This window comes from Anomaloglossus baeobatrachus, chromosome 2 (genome assembly GCF_048569485.1).
Source record: "Anomaloglossus baeobatrachus isolate aAnoBae1 chromosome 2, aAnoBae1.hap1, whole genome shotgun sequence".
Classification (NCBI taxonomy): domain Eukaryota; kingdom Metazoa; phylum Chordata; class Amphibia; order Anura; family Aromobatidae; genus Anomaloglossus; species Anomaloglossus baeobatrachus.
This window is the reverse complement of record NC_134354.1, coordinates 701588680-701613554: the sequence shown is the minus strand read 5'-3', so window position 1 is coordinate 701613554 and position 24875 is coordinate 701588680. Positions and strand designations below refer to the sequence as shown.

Below are 24875 nucleotides of genomic sequence, written 5' to 3'. Positions count from 1 at the left end.
CCACAGGCTTGTCCATGTCTATTTCCGCCCCACAACTCAGCATCACTTCTACTATGAAGCGGAAACAACTTCATACTGCTAAGTGGAACCATTCCACTAGCGCTCTCCTCCCCGCCAGAGAGCGGACACATGCACTATTGCACTTATATATCCGGAGGCGGGAACAGCGCTACCAATCAGAACCCTCCAGAGAACAAGAACCAATCATCTATCGTTATTTAATCTGCGTTGTTCTTGCCTCCTTTTTTTTCTCTCCAGTGATAAAGTCTTGACACCACGTGACATGGCTTTTGCCCCGCCCCGCCCGGTATTCGTTTGGCGACGTAACCTGCACCGACACCCGCCGCACTCCCGGCAGCCGGTCAGACGTGCGGTCTCCCCGGAGGTGAAGCTCGCACCGGAGCCGGCCTCCGAGCCGGACAAGGTATAAGCGCGTCTGCGTCCCCTGTATATGTGCAGTGTCAGCTGCTGCTGCGGGACAGCACACTAGCCGGGAATGCGGAGACTCGCACACTGCGGGTGTGTGGCGCTGTTCCTGGGTCGGTCCTGCTGTTACCCCTCCTCCTGTCAGTGTCAGTGCAGCGGTTCTCGTGGGGGAGGGGGCTTGAGGCTGGCGGGACTGTCAATGAGACGGGTCTGTAGGGTCATAATACACACAGTGGACTGGTGCCGCCCAGTTGACGATTTATACTTTTCCAGGAGGAAGAACTGAGTTTAAAGGGAACCACCCAGCAGGCTTTTGCCCTATAATCTAGAGGCAGCGCCATACCGGTGCTAGGAGGCTGATCACATGACCCCTTGGGCTGATAAGTCCGAGGCTTCTAAGTTGCAGAATAATCTTTGTTGAAACATCCGAAAATGTCACTTGTGCCATGTCTGAGCATCGGGCCGGGCTTTGTGGGTCGGGTCTCTAGTTCTGCTTCCTCCCCTCAATTTAAATGTCTCCCCTCTGTCGCTGCATTTTGTGCTATTGCCTGCGCATTACTAGTTTTCAAGTTTTTCTCCAACTTTTCAATAAAATGGCATTGGAATCAGCGCATGCATTTACTGCGATCTCCAGCGCCATCTTACTGGAGATGACGGAGCGGCGGCAGCACATTTTCCGATGTCTGGACAAAGATTATTCTGCAGTCAAGACTCGGATTTATCAACCAAAGGTAATCAGCCTCCTAGCACCGGTATGGCACTGCCTCTAATTATAAGGGAAAAACCTGCTGGTTCGTTCCCTTTCAATTAAAGATCCACCAGACTAGTTTCATGGTTAAAGCTCAGGTCTTCAGTAGAGTTGATTGAACCCGCCAAAAACCGGGACCGGCGGATCACTGCCAGATTTTAGAGTCCGATCCGCTCCAGAATCCGGTGCCCATATAAGTCAATGGGGACCAGAAGCCAGAGATTAAAAACGTTTGTGGAGGGAATAGGGGGTAGGAGCGAGCGCGGCATACTCAGTCTGTGTCATGGTGCTAAGCCCTTCCGAAGCTAACAATTCAATATTCACTACTTTGCCCGCCCACCGGAGCGTGTAATTGGTTGCAGTTAGACGCGCTCCCACCCTGAGTGGCAGTGTCAGTTGACTGCAACCAATCACAGGCAGGACGGTCGGTGGGCGGGGAATGCAGTGTATCACTCGCAAGTGTGACTGGCTTTTTTTTTTTTTTTATTCTATATTTAAATAAATTTTAAAAAAGTGTGGTTCCTCCTAATTTTCATCCCCAGCCACAATGTCGGCTGGGGCTGGTATTCTCAGCCTGCAGCCGCCCGGTATTGCCGCATCTATTAGATGTGACAATCCCGGTGCGTTACCGGCTCCTCCTGTTGGCCTGATGCAGTGCCAATCTGGGTAATAAGGGGTTAATAACAGCACACAGCTGCTACTAAGCCCTAGGTTTGTGATGGCACAGGCATCTGAGATACCTGTATCACACTAACCTGTAAATGAATGTAAATAAGCATAAACTCAAAGAAAACTCCTTTATTTGGAATAAAGTACAAAAACACACCCTCCTTCACCACTTTATGAACCCCCAACACCCTACAGCTCCGTCGTAATCCACACGAGGTCCCACAACGATACATCCAGCTCTGCTACATCTCACAGCTAGAAGCCATAGAGAAGACTGCCGGCTATAAGTGTAGCCTATTACTGAGCTGCGATGACTGCAGCAGACATTGTCACAGGCTGGGGGCGTGTCTGTCTGCATCCAATCACAGGCGGCAGGACAGCCGGTGGGCGGGGAAAGCAGTGCAAGTATTTGCAGGTCAGTATCGTGAACGTGCATGTGTTTCAGAAACGCATGCACGCTCCTGTCAGAAGTGCGTGGCTGTGCTGTGATGTCAGACTCACGGCAGTCCCTCGCAAGTGTGACTACGGCCTAAGAAAAATCGCACGCAGTTTTTTTTGTGTAAAAAAAATAATTTAAAAAACAGCCGTGCGGTTCCACCCCAATTTTTATCCCTAGTCATAACGCTGGCAGGGGGCTTGTATTCGCAGCCGCGCAGTATTGCCGCATCTATTAGATGAGACAATCCCGGCACGACACCGGCTCTTCTCGATTGCACTGGAGCAGGGGTAATAAGGGATAACTAGCAGCGCACAGCTGCTACTAAGCTCCAGGTTAGTGATGGCACAGGCGTCTGAGATACCTGCATTACCCTAACCTGTAAATGAAAGTTAATAAACACAGAGAAAAAAATCCTTTATTTGGAATAAAGTACGAAATGCACACCCTCCTTCACCTCTTTATTAACCCACAACACCCTGCAACTCTGGCGTAATCCACACGAGGTCCCATGATGACACATTCATCTCTGCTACATGTCACAGCTAACAGCCATAGAGAAGACTGCCAGCTCTGAGTGTAGCCTATAACTGAGCCGCGATGACTGTAGGCAGATACTGTCACAGGCTGAGGGCGCATCAGCTTGCAACCAATCACAGATGAGAGGATGGCCAGTGGGCGGGGAAAACACTGAAAGCTGTTGGTATGTGATGCACAGTACAGGAAGTGAATGCGCGACCTGGAAGCAGTGTGCCGCCATGACAGTCTCTGTAAAGCCGGGGCCACACTGGGACTAATGCGATCCTCGCATGACACTCGGCTCGCACTGGCAGCACAGCGGGAGCAGAGTGTCATGCGAGTGTCCCTGCGACTGAGGTCCAATCATGTGATCGGACCTCAGCTGCGGGGGACGGGCCAGTGCTAGTGAGGTGTGGGCTGGCATGGAGGAGAAGGATGGATTTATCTCCCTCTCTCCTCCGAAGTCTGCTATTGCCATTCTCGCACTGCACTTGCAGTACACCGGTGTACCACGAGTGCAGTGCAATCTTTCTCTCTCCCCATAGACTTGAATGGGTGCGAGAGAAAGTCTCGCATTTACAGTCGCAGCATGCTGCGATTGTTTTCTCGGTCCAATTGGGGCCGAGAAAATAATCGCTCGTGTGCTGACACATAGGCTAATATTGGTCCGAGTGGAATGCGATGTTTTATCACATTCCACTCTCTGATTTCCATGCCGTGTGGCATAGGCCTAAGTATGAAACGCACTTATTTTTTTTTTCTTTTGCTTTTACTTTAATTGCCGAATCCGGATCATGCACCTGGAATCCCACGCCCGGGTCCGGCACCCAGAGAGCGTTGGATCCGCTCAGCCCTAGTCACCAGGTTTCTAGTTGGAAATCTGGTAACTTCTATTACGGCTTCTATAAGTTGCAGTTTAAACAGGGTCTGACAGGGACCCTGACATATGGTATCAGGGTCTGCTAGTAGTGTCTGGATATGGAGCCGTTGCGCTTTGCAGTCAGTGCTGAAACGCCGCTCTACGTTCACTTCTATGGAAGATCTGAAAATGCTGCATGTTAGGCACCTAGCACAATACTTGGCTTTAATTGAAGTTTTCTTTGCTTTGTAGCTGTTCAGATTACCTATAACTGATGTGAAACACTATCAGACCATGGTGGATTTTGGGAAGTGGCCGTTATTCACTTTATTATCACCCCTGGAGGTGGCATCCATCCGACAAGCCTGTGTGTTTGGTACTTGTGCAAATGAAGTCATCTACACCACTGACAATGATGAAGTAAGTGTTTGGGGGAAGGGGGGGGGGTCAGGGTTTTTTTTTTTTTTTTCTTGTTTTTTGCTTTTACAAATTATGGCTGCTTTGCCTCTCGCCCTCTTTAAAGGTATTGTTCAGAATCTGTTCCTATGATGCAAATGTGAATGATGCGTCTACAGGCGGGCGCTGCATGGATGCTGCATACAGTTGCACTTCTCACTGCTTATTGTAATGGACTAATACACCCACTGGCTGGTACTGACTAGTAAACTACACAGCTGGCTGATCTGTGCCTGTTGCCTGGGTTTCTATGGACAGCTCCTTTTTAAGGGTACATGCACACGATCAGGACTCACAGCGTCCTGACTTGCGGGGTCGTGAGTCTTCTCCGCAGGAAACCGCAGCTGTCCGTGCCCACGATCAGTGTTTGTGGTGCTGCGGCCTCTCGCTTGTGTTCTCCCTATTGAGGGACACTTCCGATGCAGCAAACAATTGACATTCTGCGGTTCGGAAAGTCGCACCACAAGTCAGTGTATGATGCAAGAAAAACAAGCACAGTGGGCATGGTATTTTTAGAAATCCCATCCACTATGCTTGTACTGTACACCTAGGCACCGAGATATAGAACAAAAAATTCTAAAGAAAACCGATTTAGTCAAAAGGTATAACAAATTTTATTATTAAAATGACAGCCAACTGGCAGAGAACCTAAAAAACAGAGGCATCACATGTATAAATATTGAGAAGGTAGGGACAGGTATCCATGCACAGGTATTGAGATACTAGAACTGATGGTTGTATTAAAGCAAAAATTCAGATATACAATACCATAACAAATTGACACAGTTGTTCACAGTAATGTCTATGGTATATATAGTCACTAACCATTAGGTATCTATTTAATAAAAAAAGGGGGGATTGTGGAAACATATATTGCTAGCCATAGAGGGTGTCAGAAGCAAAACCATATGTATAGTTATCAGCATTCACATTAGTATGTGCAGTAATGATGGCTGTGGTATGCTTATGTAAATAAATGTTATGAAGGTGTACATACACACAGCTCAGAAAAATCATTAATATGGCCTGTTGTGCAAAGGTAACTGTGGCAAATATATATGAATCAACCTAAATAGAGACATGGTTATAAAGAAAAGGTTTTTTTACCTGGACACGAGAAGACCTGGGCTCACATGTGACGCCAACCCAGACACGCACGTTTCGGCGTCACCTTCGTCATGTGACGCCGTCACATGACGAAGGTGACGCCGAAACGTGCGTGTCTGGGTTGGCGTCACATGTGAGCCCAGGTCTTCTTGTGTCCAGGTAAAAAAACCTTTTCTTTATAACCATGTCTCTATTTAGGTTGATTCATATATATTTGCCACAGTTACCTTTGCACAACAGGCCATATTAATGATTTTTCTGAGCTGTGTGTATGTACACCTTCATAACATTTATTTACATAAGCATACCACAGCCATCATTACTGCACATACTAATGTGAATGCTGATAACTATACATATGGTTTTGCTTCTGACACCCTCTATGGCTAGCAATATATGTTTCCACAATCCCCCCTTTTTTTATTAAATAGATACCTAATGGTTAGTGACTATATATACCATAGACATTACTGTGAACAACTGTGTCAATTTGTTATGGTATTGTATATCTGAATTTTTGCTTTAATACAACCATCAGTTCTAGTATCTCAATACCTGTGCATGGATACCTGTCCCTACCTTCTCAATATTTATACATGTGATGCCTCTGTTTTTTAGGTTCTCTGCCAGTTGGCTGTCATTTTAATAATAAAATTTGTTATACCTTTTGACTAAATCGGTTTTCTTTAGAATTTTTTGTTCTATATCTCGGTGCCTAGTTATTGCTACCATAGGTCAGCTACATCCATAAGACCCACACACTATTCTTTTGAACATATACTAATTATTTTACACCATATACCTCTTAGTGTTGTGCATGGTCACATTTTTTTCTGTGATCAATTTCTGTTTGTACTGTACACCGCAGCATTAGACGCAGCTGAAGCATGCTGCTTCCAAAACGCTGTGAACACTGATCTTGGGCACGCACCCGAAGGCTATGCACCGACGGGAAAAAATGCCTGCGGATTTTCGGGATTTTCCAGACAAATCCGCAGGTATACCAAAGTACAGACACTCCCCATGCTATCCTTAGGACTTTAACCCATTCAGCCCCCGGGCACTTTCCGTTTTTGCGTTTTTGTTTTTTGCTCCCCTTCTTCCGAGAGGCGTAACTTTTTTATTTTTCCATCAATCTTGCCATATTGGGGCTTGTTTTTTGCGGGACGAGTTGTACTTTTAAATGAAACCATAAGTTTTACCATATAGTGTACTGGAAAATGGCAAAAAAATTCCAAGTGCGGAAAAATTGCAAAAAAAGTGGGATTGTACAATAGTTTTTGGGATATTTTATTCACCGTGTTCACTATATGGTAAAACTGATGTGTGGGTATGATGCCTCAGGTCGGTGCGAGTTTGTAGACACCAAACATGTATAGGTTTACTTGTATCTAAGGGGTTAAAAAAAATTCACAAGCTTGTCCAAAAAACGTGGCGCACGTTTTGCGCCATTTTCCAAAACCCGTAGCGTTCTCATTTTTCAGGATCTGAGGCTCAGTGATGGCTTATTTTTTGCGTCTCGACCTGACGTTCTTAACGGTACCATTTTTGCGCAGATGCTACGTTTTGATCGCCTGTTATTGCATTTTGCGCAAAATTTGCGGCGACCAAAAAACGTAATTTTGGCGTTTGGAATTTTTTTGCCGCTATGCCGTTTACTGATCAGATTCATTGATTTTATATTTTGATCGGGCATTTCTGAACGTGGCGATACCAAATATGTGTGTATTTTTTATTTTTTTAACCCTTTAATTTTCAATGGGGTGAAAGGGGGGTGATTTGAACTTTTAGGTTTTTTTATTTTTTTTTAATTTTTTAAAACTTTTTTTTTACTTTTTTTTTTTTTTTATTTTACTAGTCCCTCTAGGGGGCTATTGCGATCAGCAATCCGATCGCTTTGCACTATCTGCAGATTTCAGCTACAGAGCTGAGAACTGCAGATTTGCTGCTTCACTTTCAATGCCGGCTGTATTCCGGCATTGAGGAAGTGACTCATGTTAGCTACAGGCGTCATCACATGACCCTGTGCTACCATGGCAACCGGCGAAAGTCACGTGATCATGTCACGTGACTTCCGGTGGGGGCGGGGTAAGTCACTGTCATGGCGGCGCCCATATACATATCGCTGCCAAGACTTTGGCAGCGAAATGTAAGGGGTTAATGGCCGCGGGTGGAAGCGATTCCACCCGCGGCTAGCAGGCACACATCAGCTGTTGATAACAGCTGATATGTGCGCCGATCGCCGCCGCCTGCCGGCGGCAGGGGGCGGGGCTTACCGGCACACGATCCATGACGTCTCTAGTACGTCATGGGTCGTTAAGGGGTTAAGGAGTGTTGTATCAATGCTGCGGATTTTGCACCTGCAGGAAATGCTGCAGATTTCCCGCAGCCGCATGTAACTGCATGTCAATTATTCCTGCGGATTTTTCCGTGCTGATCTCTATACTTACCTTTCTTGATTGAAGACACCGGAGACTCTTCGTTCGGTGTAGAAGACTGTGACGAAGCCAGGAGCGGACTGGAAGAGGTGAGCGGGGCCTGCACGGGCTGCGGTCATGCGACAGCCGGAGCTCGTCCAGGCCCTGCCATCTTCTCCAGTATCCGGCTGGAAACCAAGTAGCTTTGCGATACAGGTAAGTATGAACTCACCGATCACTCCAGCACTTGTCTGCTCCACCCCCCCCCACCCCCCGTCACGGTCCCCTTGTGCTACCCTCTCCATACTGCTTCTTCACATTTTTTTTTTCTCATCACATACGGTCTCCTCACTGCCTTCGTACTCAGGCCCCCCCCACACTCCCCATACAGTATCCATATACATTTTTCCCCTCGCTCACCATACTGTGTCCGCACCCCATCCTACCCAGTTGCTCCTCATACCAGTCCTCAAATTTTCCCCCTCGCTCTTTATTTTATGTTCTCAAAATTTCTATCCATGGTTTGTTCCCCATACTATCAGTATACATTCCCCTTGCTCCCTGTATTGTTGTTCGCTTTCTGTGTTTTCGCTTTGTTTTCACTGCACTTTTGTGAAGAACCTGAAGGGTTAATACACTTCTTGAATGTGATTTTGAGGGGTGCAGATTTTAGAATGGTGACACTCTTGGGTAATTTAGTGTAGTTGTAAATGTTTTTGGATGAAATTTCCCTTTCCACTGAACTCCTCATTGAACGATCGATCAGAGCTACAGTGCTGATTTTTTCAAAACTGCATCTAGCCAGTAAGTGACCCAGAGCTAGAATCCTGCTCTCCGCCTCCATTTTATACTGCTCTCAGATTGAGAAACCTAAACCTGGTGACAGATTCCCTTTTAACTGGCTTATTAAGGTATAAGTGTTGCGGTATTTCTGCCTCTACAAATTTTTATTGCTATCTAGGTCTTCCAGAATGGCTTTACTAGGTTATCCACTTGCTATAAAAACAGCTCTAATTATACATGAAGTGTAGACAATACACTGTTAATTAGAGGGATTATATAACCTGGATGCAGGCTTGTAAAAATCTTTTACTGGTGGATTTTCTCACCTACCTTTCTGCAGTGATTAGGCCTTGGTACTTCTGGATGGTTTCTGCAGGGTTCCCTGCTTTGCAATCTATGAATTTGAATACAGAAGGGGGGAAAAAAAACCAAAATCTGCAATCTTACACCAACCAATGTACTTCATATTACACTCCAGCCCCTTTAAGTCTATTGTTGCTCAGTAACTGCAGAAATTGTACAGGTCATGTTCTCGGACTACATACGGTAACTTTCTTTTTCGCTCCTAATTGGGAGACCCAGACAGTGGGTGTATAGCTACTGCCTCTGGAGGCCGCACAAAGAACTACACTTAAAAGTGTAAGGCCCCTCCCCTTCTGGCTATACACCCTCCCGTAGGAGTACGGATTCCTCAGTTTTATTATTATTATTATTATTATTATTTATTTATAGAGCACCATTAATTCCATGGTGCTGTACATGAGAAGGGGGTTACATACAAAATACGTATACAAGTTACAGTAGACAGACTAGTACAGAGGGAAGAGGGCCCTACCCTTGCGGGCTTACATTCTATAGGATTATGGAGAGGAGACAATAGGTGGGGTGTAGGTCAGGCGGCAGCTCTGCACGGTGGTCGGGCGGCAGCTCCGCACGGTGGTCGGGCGGCAGCTCCGCACGGTGGTCGGGCGGCAGCTCCGCACGGTGGTCGGGCGGCAGCTCCGCACGGTGGTCGGGCGGCAGCTCCGCACGGTGGTCGGGCGGCAGCTCCGCACGGTGGTCGGGCGGCAGCTCCGCACGGTGGTCGGGCGGCAGCGAGTTCATTGTAGATTGTAGGCATTTCGGAACAGGTGCGTTTTCAGGTTCCGTTTGAAGTTTGCAAGGGTAGGGGATAGTCTGACGTGTTGAGGCAGCGAGTTCCAGGAGACTGGGGATGCTCGGGAGAAGTCTTGGAGTCGGTTGTGTGAGGAGCGAATGAGAGAGGAGGAGAGGAGGAGATCTTGGGAGGACCGGAGGTGACGTGTTGGAGTGTAGTGGGAGAGTAGTTCGGAGATGTACGGAGGGGAAAGATTATGCACAGCTTTGTAGGTCAGTGTTAGAAGTTTGAATTGGATACGGTGGAAGATTGGAAGCCAGTGGAGGGACATGCAGAGAGGAGAAGCGGGGTGGTATTGAGGAGAGAGGTGGATAAGTCGGGCAGCAGAGTTAAGGATGGACTGGAGAGGGGCAAGCGTGTTGGCAGGGAGGCCACAGAGGAGGATGTTACAGTAGTCGAGGCGGGAGATTATGAGGGCATGCACTAGCATTTTAGTTGATTGCAAATTGAGGAAAGGGCGGATTCTGGAAATATTTTTGAGTTGAAGACGGCAGGAGGTGGTGAGGGATTGGATGTGTGGTATGAAGGATAAGGCAGAGTCAAAGGTCACTCCGAGGCAGCGAACTTTGGGTACTGGCGAGAGCGTGGTGTTATTTATTGTAATAGATAGATCAGGTGGAGAGTGTAGGTGAGACGGAGGAAAGATGATTAGTTCAGTTTTGGCCACATTGAGCTTTAGGAAGCGAGAGGAGAAGAAGGAGGATATAGCAGATAGACATTTCGGGATTTTGGACAGCAGAGATGTGACATCTGGGCCAGAGAGGTAGATCTGGGTGTCGTCGGCATATAGGTGGTATTGGAAGCCATGGGACTTTATGAGTTGTCCCAGGCCAAATGTGTAGATAGAGAAAAGTAGGGGTCCTAGGACAGAGCCTTGAGGGACGCCAACAGAGAGATGGTGGGATGAAGAGGTTGTGTGGGAGTGGGAGACACTAAAAGTGCGATTTGAGAGGTATGAAGAGATCCAAGAGAGGGCAAGATCTCTGACACCAAGGGAAGAGAGGGTCTGTAATAGGAGGGAGTGGTCAACGGTATCGAAGGCTGAGGACAGGTCTAGGAGTAGGAGTATAGAGAAGTGCTTGTTCGCTTTGGCAGTAAGCAAGTCATTTGTGATTTTAGTCAGGGCAGTTTCGGTGGAGTGATGTGGACGGAAGCCGGACTGTAGGTTGTCAAAGAGAGCGTTAGAGGAGAGGTGGGAGGAAAGTTCAGCATGGACATGCTGTTCCAGGAGTTTTGAGGCAAGTGGGAGTAGTGATATGGGGCGGTAGCTGGTAGTAGAGGTTGGATCGAGGGAAGGTTTCTTTAGGATAGGTGTGACTGTTGCATGTTTAAAGGCAGAGGGGAAGGTTCCAGTCGTTAAAGATAGGTTGAAGAGATGGGTTAAAGCTGGAATAAGGATGGTGGTGAGGTTGGGAAGGAGGTGGGATGGCATGGGGTCAAGTGCGCAGGTGGTGAGGTGCGCTTTTGAGAGCAGACGTGCAAGCTCTCCTTCGGTGATGGTGGGGAGGAAGTTTATGGGGGAGGGGCAGTGGTCAGCTACATGAAGGGGTTGTGGTGGCTGAGCAGAGAAGACTTGCCTTATTAGGTCGATTTTTTCTTGGAAATAGGTGGCAAAGTCTTCTGCAGAAATGAGGGAGGTTGGAGGGGGCAGTGGTGGGCGAAGGAGGGAGTTGAAAGTGTTGAATAACTGTTTGGGGTTGTGTGTTAGAGAGGATATGAGGTTTCTGAAGTAATCGTGTTTAGTGGAGGTGAGGACTGAACGAAATGTGTGAATTGCATTTTTGAATGTGGTGAAGTCTTCCTGGGAGTGCGTTTTCTTCCACCGCCGCTCTGCAGCCCTAGACCTTTGCCTAAGTTTTTTAGTGAGGCTGTTGTGCCAGGGCTGTCTATTGATTCGTCTCACTCTGCCATGCACAAGGGGAGCGACTGAATCAATGGCTGATGTGAGGGTGGTGTTGTAGAAAGTGGTGGCGCTGTCTGTGTCGTGGAGGGACGATATGGAGGACAGTGGGAGGATAGAGTCGGCGAGGGTGTGCATGTTGAGGTGTGCAAGGTTTCTGCGGGGATGTGCTAGGTGCTGGACAGGGGGGGTAGGTGAGGAGGACAGGGCTGAAAAGGTCAGAAGATGGTGGTCAGATAGGGGGAGGGGGGAAGTTGTGAAGTCAGAAAGGGGACAGAGGCGGGTGAAGATGAGGTCTAGTGTGTTTCCATCTTTGTGGGTGGCAGAGGTGGACCACTGAGTTAAGCCAAAAGACGAAGCAAGGGAGAGGAGTTTGGAAGCAGCTTGTTGGCGAGTGTCAGTGGGGATGTTGAAGTCACCCATGATGATGGTGGGAATGTCAGCAGAGAGAAAGTGTAGAAGCCAGGCAGAGAAGTGGTCGAGGAAGGCAGTGGTGGCGCCCGGGGGTCTGTATATGACAGCCACTTGGAGGTTGGAGGGAGAATAGATTCGGACAGAGTGCACTTCAAAGGAAGGCAGGTCGAGGGAGGGTAGAGGTGGGATTGTGGTGAAGTTGTAGTTGTTAGAAAGAAGGAGGCCCACTCCTCCACCTTGTCTATTGCCAGGGCGAGGAGTGTGGGAGAAGTGCAGGCCACCGTAGCATAGTGCAGCTGGGGAGGCAGAGTTGGATGGTGTCAGCCATGTTTCGGTGATGCCTAGAAAGGATAGATTGCTGGAGGTAAAGAGATCATGAATGATGTGCAGTTTATTACACACTGAGCGGGCATTCCAGAGCGCTCCTGAGAGAGGGGGCGGCAGAGTGGGTGAGAGGGGAATAGTTTTTATGTTGGATAGATTGCGGTAGTTACTATTATGTGGAGAGTGGTGGGTGGGTGATAAAGAGGGGTGTACCATCCATGGGGGGCCAGGATTGGGGGCTATGTCACCAGCAGTGAGAAGGAGTAGAGAAAGGGAGAGCAGGTGGGAGAAGGAGAGTGAACGGCATGGTCTGCGCGATATTAGGAGCGATCTGAGGTTCAGGAGTAGGTCAGCAGATGAGGACAGATGAGAAGGCAGGAGGGAGGGGGAGATGAATATTTGCTTAGAGGGTGCTGGGGTGTGGGGATAGCGAAGGAGAGTGAGGAGGAGAGGGGCAAAGACTGTGAGGGCATAGGTGAACATGGTGGGAGTAGTGTGGTAAGTATATGATTTAACAAGTAAGTTGTGTCAGTGGGAAACTTGGTTAGAAAGAGCTGAAGTTTACCTTCTGGTCATGTCTGGTTCATTTCTGGTATATTTCTGACACTTATGAGGCAGTTTTAGCTTTGTGCGAAGGAGGTCACACACGCACGCATAGCTCCATTGTTTTTAGTCAGCAGCAGCTGCTGACTATGTCGGATGGAAGAAAAGAGGGCCCATACAGGGCTCCCAGCATGCTCCCTTCTCACCCCACTGTATGTCGGAGGTGTTTGTAAGGTTGAGGTACCCATTGCGGGTACGGCGGCAGGAGCCCACATGCTGATTCCTTCCCCATCCCTTTTTACAGGGCTCTGGGTGAAGTGGGATTTACTGGTCTCCAGGCACTGAGACCGTGCTCCATCTACAGCCCCTGGAGAAGATGCTGGATGGAGCGGAGTACATCAGGGACATGGCCCTGCTTCCTCAAGGTACTCTGTGTCCCCGTGCATTTGGCGCTCACACCGCAGCATGCTGGGTGTTGTAGTGCGCCGGGGGACATCAGCGCTACGGCGCTTGTGCCATGGCCTCATTCAGCTTTGCTGAAGCAGGCACACTTCTGGGAATCGGTCGCGCCGGCCGCTGGGACTGCGGCGCGGCTGGCACTTGTGGTGCGCCGGGGACTTCAGCGCGGCCCGCGCTTTTACGGCGGCCGCGCTGATAACTCGAGTCCCCGGCTTTTGCGGCCTGCTTCCGTTCGTTCCCGCCCCCAGACCTGCCAGTCAGGAGAGGGGCGGGACGCTGGCCAGTGCATCAGCGCCGAGGGCTGGAGTCGTTTTTACATACTCCAGCCCTCACAATCGGCACAGAGGGGACACTGTTTCCCGCACTTTTGTTTGGAAACTCCCACGGACCGCCCCTCTCCACAGACGCCGGCAGCCATTCCTGCTGACACTCTGAGCTGCAGAGGGGAGCCGGGGAGACCCAGACAAGGAATTCTGCGCCTCTTACCCGCTATTCAGCGGGCGGTAAGCAGCCCTCAGGGCTCACCCCCTCTTGTGCCAGTAGTATTCTTAGTATTTTGTTTCTACAAATACTTGGTATTACATAGCGCTGGTCGCCCTTTGGCTATAGACTCTCTCACATTGCAGAGAGCCAGCAGCATGTCGTCCGTAAAACGCAAGGGTGCCAAGGCACAGACATTATATGCTTCCTGCACCGCATGTGGGACTTTTCTACCGGCAGGCTCCACGGACCCCCATTGTGTGCAGTGCTCGGCCCCTGCGGCGCTTGCACAGTCGGGACCTCTGCTGGACGTGACCCAGGGTGTACCACCTGTGAATGCTGTCCAGGTGACAGGAACTGAGTTTGCAGCTTTTGCTGACAGAATGTCTCTCACTATGTCACAAATTCTTGACACATTGCGAGCTAGGCCTGTACTTCAGGCCACGGACACTGTGCAATCATTGCCCCCTGGTCCCCCTCAGCTGAATCAAGCTCCGGGACGGGCATATACACCTCAGGGTGAAGACTCTGACTCGGACGATGGCCCCGGGCAGCCTAAGCGGGCTCGCTATGACGGGCCTTCACATTCATCTCAATGGTCAGGATCCCAGCGAGATGAATCTATGGGTGATGAGGCGGACGTAACTGATCAGGATTCTGATCCTGGGACCGCTCTCAATCTAGATACACCATATGGTGACGCCATAGTTAATGATCTTATATTTAACATCAATAAGATGTTAAATATTTCCCCACCAGCTCCTCTTGTAGAGGAGTCAGCTTCGCAGCACGAGAGAATCCATTTCAGATACCCTAAGCGTACATTAAGCACTTTTCTGGACCACGCTGACTTTAGAGACGCAATCCAGAAACCCCACGCTTATCCTGAAAGGCGTTTTCCTAAACGGCTTAAAGATACACGCTACCCTTTTCCCCCTGAGGTGGTCAAGGGTTGGACCCAGTGTCCAAAAGTGGATCCTCCAATTTCCAGGCTTGCAGCTAGATCCTTGGTTGCAGTTGAAGATGGAGCGGCACTTAAAGATGCCACTGACAGGCAGATGGAGCTCTGGCTGAAATCCATCTATGAAGCGATTGGAGCGTCATTAGCGCCTTCTTTTGCGGCCGTATGGGCACTCCAAGCTATCTCAGCCGGGCTTGCGCGAGTCGACTCAGTCACACGTGCATTTGCCCCGCAGGTAGCACCATTGACCTCGCAAATGGCGGCATTCGCGTCGTACGCGATTAATGCTGTTCTTGACGCTACAAGCCGCACGGCAGTGGCGTCAGCCAACTCCGTTGTTTTGCGTAGGGCCCTGTGGTTGAGACATTGGAAAGCAGATTCTCATTCCAAGAAGTGCTTAACCAATTTGCCTTTTTCTCGTGACCGATTGTTTGGAGAGCGTTTGGATGAAATCATCAAACACTCCAAGGGTAAGGACTCATCCTTACCGCAACACAGACAAAACAAACCCCAACAGAGGAAGGGTCAGTCTGGTTATCGGTCCTTTCGAGGACCGGGCAGGTCCCAATTCGCCTCGTCAAAAAAGACTCAAAAAGACCAGAGACGCTCAGATTCTTGGAGGTCTCAGTCACGCCCAAAAAGGACAGCCGGAGGAACCGTTGCCAAGACGGCGTCCTCCTGACTTGCGGTCTCCGATTCCCACACCCGCGGTCGGTGGGAGGCTTTCCCACTTTGGCGACATTTGGCTGTCACGCGTCAAAGACCGTTGGGTGAGGGATATTCTGTCTCACGGGTACAGGATAGAGTTCAGTTCTCGTCCGCCAACTCGTTTCTTCAGAACTTCTCCACCACCAGACCGAGCCGATGCTCTGTTGCAGGCGGTGGCCGCTCTAAAGGCGGAAGGAGTGGTGACCTCCGTCCCTCTTCAGGAACAAGGTCACGGTTTTTACTCCAATCTGTTTGTGGTCCCAAAAAAGGACGGATCGTATCGACCCGTCCTGGATCTAAAGTTGCTCAACAGACACGTAAAAGTCAGGAGGTTCCGGATGGAATCCCTACGCTCCGTCATAGCCTCAATGTCTCAAGGAGATTTTCTAGCATCAATAGATATCAAAGATGCGTATCTCCACGTGCCGATTGCACCAGAGCATCAGCGTTTCCTACGCTTCGTCATACACGACGAACACCTACAGTTCGTAGCGTTACCTTTCGGTCTGGCAACAGCCCCCCGGGTCTTCACCAAAGTCATGGCAGCAGTAGTAGCTGTTCTGCACTCGCAGGGTCACTCGGTCATCCCGTATCTAGACGACCTGCTTATAAAGGCACCCTCTCAAGAGGCATGCCAACACAGTCTGAAGGTGGCACTAGACACTCTCCAGAGTTTCGGGTGGATTATCAACTTTCCAAAGTCTCATCTAACCCCGACCCAATCTCTGACTTATCTTGGCATGGAGTTTCATACTCTCTCAGCGATAGTGAGGCTTCCACTGGACAAGCAGTGCTCGCTACGGACTGGAGTGCAATCTCTCCTTCAGAGCCAGTCGCACTCACTGAGGCGCCTCATGCATTTCCTAGGAAAGATGGTAGCAGCAATGGAGGCAGTCCCGTTCGCGCAGTTTCATCTGCGCCCTCTACAATGGGACATTCTACGCCAATGGGATGGGAAATCGACGTCCCTCGACAGGACTGTCTCCCTCTCTCAGACTGCCAAGGACTCTCTGCGTTGGTGGCTTCTCCCCACCTCATTGTCACAGGGAAAGTCGTTCCTTCCCCCGTCCTGGGCAGTGGTCACGACGGATGCGAGCCTATCAGGGTGGGGAGCGGTGTTTCTCCACCACAGGGCTCAGGGTACGTGGACTCAGGAAGAGTCCACCCTGCAGATCAATGTTCTGGAAATCAGAGCAATCTATCTTGCCCTGCGAGCCTTCCAACAATGGCTGGAAGGCAAGCAGATTCGGATTCAGTCGGACAATTCCACGGCGGTGGCGTACATCAACCACCAAGGGGGAACACGCAGTCGCCAAGCTTTTCAAGAAGTCCAGCGGATTTTGACGTGGGTGGAAAGCAGAGCGTCCACCATATCCGCAGTTCACATCCCAGGCGTGGAAAACTGGGAAGCAGACTTTCTCAGTCGCCAGGGCATGGACGCAGGAGAATGGTCCCTTCACCCGGACGTGTTTCAGCAGATCTGTTGCCGCTGGGGGACGCCGGACGTCGATCTGATGGCGTCACGGCACAACAACAAGGTCCCAGTTTTCATGGCACGGTCTCACGATCACCGAGCGCTGGCGGCAGACGCCTTGGTTCAGGATTGGTCGCAATTCCGACTCCCCTATGTGTTCCCACCTCTAGCATTGTTACCCAGAGTTCTCCGGAAAATCAGGTCTGACTGCCATCGAGCCATACTCGTCGCTCCAGATTGGCCAAGAAGGTCGTGGTACCCGGATCTGTGGCATCTCACGGTAGGCCAACCGTGGACACTACCAGACCGTCCAGATTTGCTGTCTCAAGGGCCGTTTTTCCATCTGAATTCTGCGGCCCTGAACCTGAATGTGTGGCCATTGAGTCCTGGATCCTAGCGGCCTCAGGTTTATCTCATGAAGTTGTTGCCACAATGAGACAGGCTAGAAAACCATCCTCAGCTAAGATCTATCACAGGACGTGGAAGATATTCTTAGCGTGGTGCTTGGCTCAAGGGTTTTCTCCCTGGCCATTTGCATTGCCAATTTTTCTTTCCTTCCTGCAGTCTGGGTTGGAAAAAGGTTTGTCGCTTAGCTCGCTTAAGGGTCAAGTCTCCGCGCTATCCGTATTCTTTCAGAAGCGCTTGGCACGGCTTTCTAAAGTACGCACGTTTCTCCAAGGAGTTTGTCATATCGTCCCTCCTTACAGACGGCCATTGGAACCCTGGGATCTGAACAAGGTTCTCATTGCTCTCCAGAAGCCGCCTTTCGAGCCTTTGAAAGAGGTTCCCCTTTCTCGGCTTTCACAAAAGGTAGTTTTTCTTGTGGCGGTCACGTCTCTTCGAAGAGTGTCCGAGCTAGCGGCATTATCTTGCAAATCTCCCTTCCTGGTGTTTCACCAAGACAAGGTAGTACTGCGTCCAATTCCAGAGTTTTCTCCCAAGGTGGTTTCTTCCTTTCATCTCAATCAGGATATCACTTTGCCATCTTTGTGTCCGCATCCAGTTCACCAATTTGAAAAGGGTTTACATCTGTTGGACCTGGTGAGAGCACTCAGGATTTACATTTCTCGCACGGCGTCTCTACGCCGTTCTGATGCGCTCTTTGTCCTAGTCGCTGGTCAGCATAAGGGAACGCAAGCTTCCAAATCCACCCTGGCGCGGTGGATCAAGGAACCAATTCTTCACACATACCGTTCTGCTGGGCTTCCGATCCCATCTGGACTGAAGGCCCATTCTACCAGAGCCGTGGGTGCGTCCTGGGCATTGCGGCATCAGGCTACGGCTCAGCAAGTGTGCCAGGCGGCTACCTGGTCGAGTCTGCACACGTTTACCAAACACTATCAAGTGCATACCTACGCTTCGGCAGATGCCAGCCTAGGTAGACAGGTCCTTCAGGCGGCGGTGGCCCACCTGTAGGAAGAGGCTGTCTGACAGCCCGTTCATGTGGTATCTTTTTACCCACCCAGGGACTGCTTTTGGACGTCCCACTGTCTGGGTCTCCCAATTAGGAGCGAAAAAGAAGAAGGGAATTTTGTTTACTTACCGTAAATTCCTTTTCTTCTAGCTCCAATTGGGAGACCCAGCACCCGCCCTATTTGTTCTTAGGGTTTCGTTTTTCGGGTGCACATGTTGTTCATGTTGTTTCTTAAGTTCTCCGATCTTGTTATCGGATTGAATTTGTTTTTGAAACTGTTATTGGCTTTCCTCCTTCTTGCTTTGGTACTAAAACTGAGGAATCCGTACTCCTACGGGAGGGTGTATAGCCAGAAGGGGAGGGGCCTTACACTTTTAAGTGTAGTTCTTTGTGCGGCCTCCAGAGGCAGTAGCTATACACCCACTGTCTGGGTCTCCCAATTGGAGCTAGAAGAAAAGGAATTTACGGTAAGTAAACAAAATTCCCTTCTTTTAATCTTGTTTCCAGGTATTTGCGTTTGGGCAGAATTGCAGTAATTGTCTGGGAACTGGTGACAACCAAAGTACGATGACTCCAAGAAGACTTGATATCCTTTGTGGCAAGAAAATAACTGGCATTAGTTATGGCAGCGGCCCCCATGTACTGGTCTGCACTGAAGGTATGTGGTAATCATTTAATAGCTCACCTACCGCTCCCCCACTCATACTGTGTAGGTACGGGAGGTTTCTCAAGGACCTGCTGGCCCCTGGCCCTGGTGGAGCTGTGGGAGATTTTGATGGTTAGGCCTAAGACACACGGCATGAAAATCTGAGCGAGTGGAATGTGATAAAACATCGCATTCCACTCGGACCAATATTACTGTCAGCACCCATGAGCGGTTTACTCAGCCCTAATCGGACCGAGAAAGCAATCGCAGCATGCTGCAGGTGTAATGTGATCCCCTTTCTCTCGCACCCATTCAAGTCTATGGGACAAGAGAAAAATCGCACTGCACTCGCAGTACACCGGTCTACCGCGAGTGCAGGGCGAGAATGGCAATAGCCAGCTACGGAGGAGAGAGGCAGATAAATGTGCCGGCCCTCCCCTCCTCAGTGCCGGCCCGCCCCCCGCAGCTGTGGTCTGATCGCATGATCGGACCTCAGTCGCAGTGACACTCGCATGACACTCGGCTCCTGTTGTGCTGCCAGCGTGAGCCGAGTGTCATGCGAGGATTGCAATAGTCCCCCGTGTGGTCCCGGCCTTATGCATATGGCAGCCGCCTCATCCAGTGTTTACTTATGGTCACCAGAAGAGGTGGATGTAGCTGCTGTGGCATGGTGTGGCTTTTTTTTTTTTTTTTTGCCAGCACACTTCTGCATTTCAGAAAGTAGTCAACCACTTTGTCAAACTCAGAGGGTTAAAATTAAGAACTTTGACAGTCACAGGCCAACCTTGATTTTTTTTTTTTTTTGTTTTTTTTACAATGGGAGGTAGTGTTTCCTGATCAATGACTATGAACTTTTTATACAAAGCAAAGTTGTTGTTCCACAAGCAAAGTACATTTTAATTAATAGATCTTAAGAGTCAGATCACATGAGTCGGGCACTGGGTGCTTCCTCACAGGGGTCAACCTAGAAACCATGGGGCCCCATTACAGAAGTCGCAATTAAGTCCTACTCAACCCCCCCCTTCACTAAAAAGAGATACATTAATATTCGGTGGGGGTCACAGAAGAGCATGTCTCACAACTTTGTAGCTTTGTAATTTGGGAGGAAAATTAGGGGTCCGTCTTAAAATCGGAATATAGCTTACCGGGAGGTGAATTGGCAGAGTGCTGTCTGTGCAGGTGCCTGTCGGTGCATGCGGGTAGCCGGCTGCTTCTGTCCCGGCGGCCTCTCTGCGGGTGGCCGGGCGGCCTGCTAGCTGACACTGTGCGAGGGCGGCTGGGTAGCTGTGCGGACTGCGGTGGCTGTGTGGCGGGTGTCCTAGTCTGTCCGCGGTCCAGCTTCAAATGATGGCGCCGGGAGTCAGCACGTACGCAGGTGGAGCTCTTGGATGAGCGCTCCATCTGCGCATGCACCGCTCCGGGCACCATTTCTTTGAAGCACGGACCGCGGACAGACTGGGACACTTTCCGCACTGGCCTGCTCTACCACACAATCACCGCAGCTTCCGCTGCCACCACTGACCCGCCACCTTTGTCCCCGCTCCACCACTGCTGCCACCCCTCCATCAAGTAAGACATTTGAGTATAAGACGGACCCCCTTTTATTTTATTTTTTTTAACCTTTTGTTTATCTCTAAATTTAGGGTGCGTCTTATAATCCGTTGCGTCTTAAAATACAGTACCTTTCCTACTTTCCTCCTATTGACGTCTCTGGATTGCCCTTATATTGGCTCCATAGTTTGTTGCCATCAAAAGTGCCCCTGAAACACAGTAGGATACTCTACAGTACCCTCCATACACACTGAGATAACCATACTGTACTCCCCCCTACGCTGAAATGTCAGACGCCGAGTCCCTCTCTTTCATCAGGTCTGTCAACTCTATCTGCACTAATGATGCTAATAGAAGAAATCCAAGACTGGGCTGTGAGAGCGGTGGTCGCAAAATATCACCTTTTTATGGGGCAGAATTTGACATACAGTGGAACCTTGGATTAAGAGTAACTTGGTTTTAGAGCGTTTTGCAAGACTAGCAAAGCTTTTTAAAAAAAAAATGTAACTTGGTTTCAGAGCAATGATTTGCAAATCCCACCGTGTACACTTCCAGTTCCGTCCTTTCACCGCGCTCTGACCCGCTCTGGAGGTAACTTTCTGTCCATATGTAATGTTTACTGTATACCATTGTACAATACAGTATATACTATATAGCATTTCTATCAATTTGCATTTGTGGATACAGTATTGTACTCTTTCGGCTAACCAGTGCAGCACATTGCTTCTACCGTACCTTCTGCACACCAACAATTCTATTATAAGCTAATGTGCAGTTTAATTTGTTTTATTTTGGTGTACTGTAGTAATTTTATATGAATACAGTACATTATATTGTATTACTGTAATAATTTGTATACAGTAAATATTTTTGGGTTGTGGAACGAATTGTCTGTATTTCAATTATTTCTATGGGAAAATTTGCTTTGATATAAGAGTAATTTGGTTAAAGAGCGCACTCCCTGAACCAGTTATGCTCGGAATCAAAGGTTCCACTGCATATGCTTAGCTGGATTATCATAACTACTCCTGTTGAAAAGCCGCTGCAGTACTATTCATAATAAAACTAACAGACATTGGATGGGATGGTAGCAGGGAAGTACTTGGAGCTTTGTTATTCTGTAATACCTGGGCCTCCAACCGTACATGAGCTCTCTGCTGCACCCTGGACTGAAACCGAAAAAGAAAACTTACTTGCCTGTTGACTCTGTCAAAGTCTACACAGATAAGGAAGCTGCATACATTTGAATGTTTAGCGTTAACACTTTTTTAACATTTTAATATGGATATTGGATATACAAAAACATCACAAAGAATATGTAAACCTTTTAATAGTCCGGATTGCTGAATTCTAGAACTTACAATCACTGCAATATCTACCCTCCCCAAAATATTTACAGCAGTTCCACCTTTCAATTTCAGCAACACACGTAATCCCCAAAGTAGCACTTGCCTCCTTCCATGTTCCCATTAGTAATCTGTGCAAACCTCTCGGTAGATGTGCTTCTTACCTTTTTTGTCTGGTGCATTGTCCTGTTCTGTGCAGCTGTTAGTAATATTTTTGTGTCTTGTTTTGTTTTTTTTTCTCTAGATGGAGAGCTTTATGCTTGGGGGCACAATGGGTACAACCAGCTTGGGAATGGTAACACTGTCCAAGGTACCGTCCCTATCCAGATCTGTGTTGAACTGAAGAAAGTGATGCAAGTGGCTTGTGGCTCCCATCACTCAATGGTGTTAACATCAGAAGGAGAGGTAATGTCATGTAAACCATGGACTAAATACCAAAGATATTTCTACACAAATCGCTGTAATGTTCTGAGCAAAGTTCACACAATTTGTTTACAACTTAGGCTGCTTTCACACTACGTTTTTTTAACATGCGTCATGAACGTTTTTTGCTGTAAAAGCGGATCCTGCTTTTACAGCAAAAAAACCGCATGTGTTATTTTGCAGGATCCTGTCACTTTAAGTTTATGGGCGGGCATTGGAGTCATGTAATCGGGAGTCAGTGGAACTGAACGTGATAGACTGGGAGCCGGCATCTGACAGCTGCAGAGGCTCGTAACCAAGGTAAACATCGGATAACTTGCTTGGATACCCGATAGTTACGTTGGTTACGAGCATCCGCAGGTGCTAGGAACCGGGCTCCCTGCACACGTATCCAACGTAAACATCGGGTAACTAAGAAGCGCTTTGCTTGGTTACCCGATATTTATCTTGGTTACGAGTGTCCGCAGCTCTCAGGCGGGGGAGAGGTGAGAGAGGCAGAGAGGGAGGGGGAGAGGGACTGATCACCAGAGGCTAGTTTCTGGGCATGCTCCGTAGAGCAAGCAGGATCCTGTCTATCAGCATGTCAGCGGTCACATGCGTTTGCATGTAGTATAGTCAGGATCCAGCACTTTGCAGTATTTTGATGCAGCTCAAAAACCGTACAAGTAGCGTTTTTGAAAAATGTTAAACTGCAACTAGCTGGATTCTCACTATAAAGCATGCAAACGCATGTGAACGCAGGTTGGCGCGAGTCCATTGCAAATGCATTAAAATGAAAACACATTTGCACTGGATCCGTTTTTGTGTTAAAAAAAAGTTCATGACGGATGTTAAAAAAACGTAGTGTGAAAGCCGCCTTAGCTTCTTATTGATATAGTGATGTAAACACTTTAACAAAATCAGACCACCCATCTGGTGTGTATAGTGGTCCTCCCAGCTTTCCCCCAACAGATTTCAGAGATGAGGATCAGGTAATTGGAGTTTTAATGGCTGCGCTTTTGCAGCCGAGCTCTTCTTTTTGGCCTTAGTTCTCTCCCTACTCCCCAATCGTGCGTTTGCCTGATGGTTATCTACCATTTGAGTGCAGCATGATATTGGGGCAGAGACCCTGCTTTTAGTGATGTCATTTACTTTTCTGGTTGCTACACTTTTTATATAATCACGGTTTTATCATCAAAACTACAGCAAGTGGCTCAATAAGTGACACATCAGTGGAATAAGGGTCTTTGTCTCTCCAATATGCTGCTTTTAGATTATAGGGCAGATTCTGGCACAGCCAGCTTAGTAAATCTCCCCCTACTGTGTAGTGCAGTGTGCATGATCTTTCTGTGGTTCGTCTTTTTCACCACTTAGGTGTTTGCCTGGGGATACAATAACTGTGGACAAATTGGTTCTGGCACCACAGCAAACCAGCCAACCCCTCGCAGAGTGTGTGCTCAGCTACAAACCAAGGTGGTCATTGCCATAGCTGCTGGACCAACATGTTCTATGGCCATAACAGACAATGGACAGGTGAGGATAGTTAGGTTTGTATCAATATCTATAAAGGCAATACTGCACATTTTCTATATTGCGATTTCCAATGTGAATAAGAGGGGACTCTAATAGGCTTGAAAAAATGTTTAAGTAGAACCTAAACTTTGCCACTGGCCTATTAAAGTCCCCATTTATTTGCAAGTACTTAAAAGTGCTTTTTTTTTTTTTTTTTTTTTTTTTTTTTTTTCTATTGCAATATTTGGAGAAATGCTTTAAGGGACCTTGCACCCATTTGTGATTGTGTCGCTGTTCCAATTTCAATTATATATTTCCAATGTTGAAATTTTGCACTAATACCTTTAAATATCTGGGACTTTCAAGTGAGCGCTTTTCACATTGAAAGTGGATCAGTCCAAAGATTTCACCATGCAAACTGCCACAATTATTAAATAAATCTCTTATACAGAATGAGGCTAGTGTGCTTTAAAGGGAACCTGTCACCGGATGTTTATAATACTTGCCTAACGGTCGGCACGGAGCAAATGGGTTGATGGGCGTCTCCGTTCTCTGGGTCCGGCGCCGCCTCTTTCGGCCATCTTCGTTCTCCTTCTGAAACTAGTGTGGATGTCGCGTTCTACGTCTACACTAGCCGGCATTGAGGTCCTGCGCAGGTGCACTTTGATCTGCAGGGCAGAAGGAGGACGAAGATGGCTGAAAGAGGAGGCGCGGGACCCCAGAGAACAGACACTCATCCGACCCATCTGCTCCGCGCCAACCGTTGGGTATTATAAACATCCGGTGACAGGTTCCCTTTAAGTCATTGGCAGAAAGCGGTTTTGTTTTTGTTTTTGTTTTTTTTTAGGTTTTTTTTAAATTGGATTTGAGCTGTCCAATTAAAGAGTAAGAAATATCAGTCTTGGTGTATTTAGTGTCCTCCCATCTATCTTGACTGTGCAGTAGAAGCTGCAGCTTGTACTGAGCAAAGTGAGATCTCAGCAGGGAGGAGGGACCCTTTAGGCCTTCATCTCTTTAGGCCTTAAAGGGGTTGTTCACTACTAGTTTAACCCCTTCTGATTCCACTTGTTAAAATAAGACCCTTTGCTCTCCTCCCATTATGGTGCTGTCTGTAATTATGGCTAAGGACACAAATGACATTGTGACGTCACGTGAGTGCTGGGTT

General features: G+C 48.4%; 1 protein-coding gene across 2 annotated transcripts in view; it reads left to right on the top strand.

The window, feature by feature from the left end:
- Window positions 1-289: 289 nt before the first annotated feature.
- The window catches only part of RCBTB1 (RCC1 and BTB domain containing protein 1), a 72788-nt gene continuing 48202 nt past the window's right edge, over window positions 290-24875 (top strand). For both annotated transcript variants that reach the window (XM_075334562.1, XM_075334561.1), the window contains exons 1-5: window positions 290-424; window positions 3910-4077; window positions 18761-18911; window positions 22041-22201; window positions 23573-23731. In XM_075334562.1, coding sequence (XP_075190677.1) covers window positions 3952-4077; window positions 18761-18911; window positions 22041-22201; window positions 23573-23731 — 597 coding nt within the window. In that variant the 5' untranslated portion in view covers window positions 290-424; window positions 3910-3951. The remainder of the gene's footprint in view (window positions 425-3909; window positions 4078-18760; window positions 18912-22040; window positions 22202-23572; window positions 23732-24875) is intronic.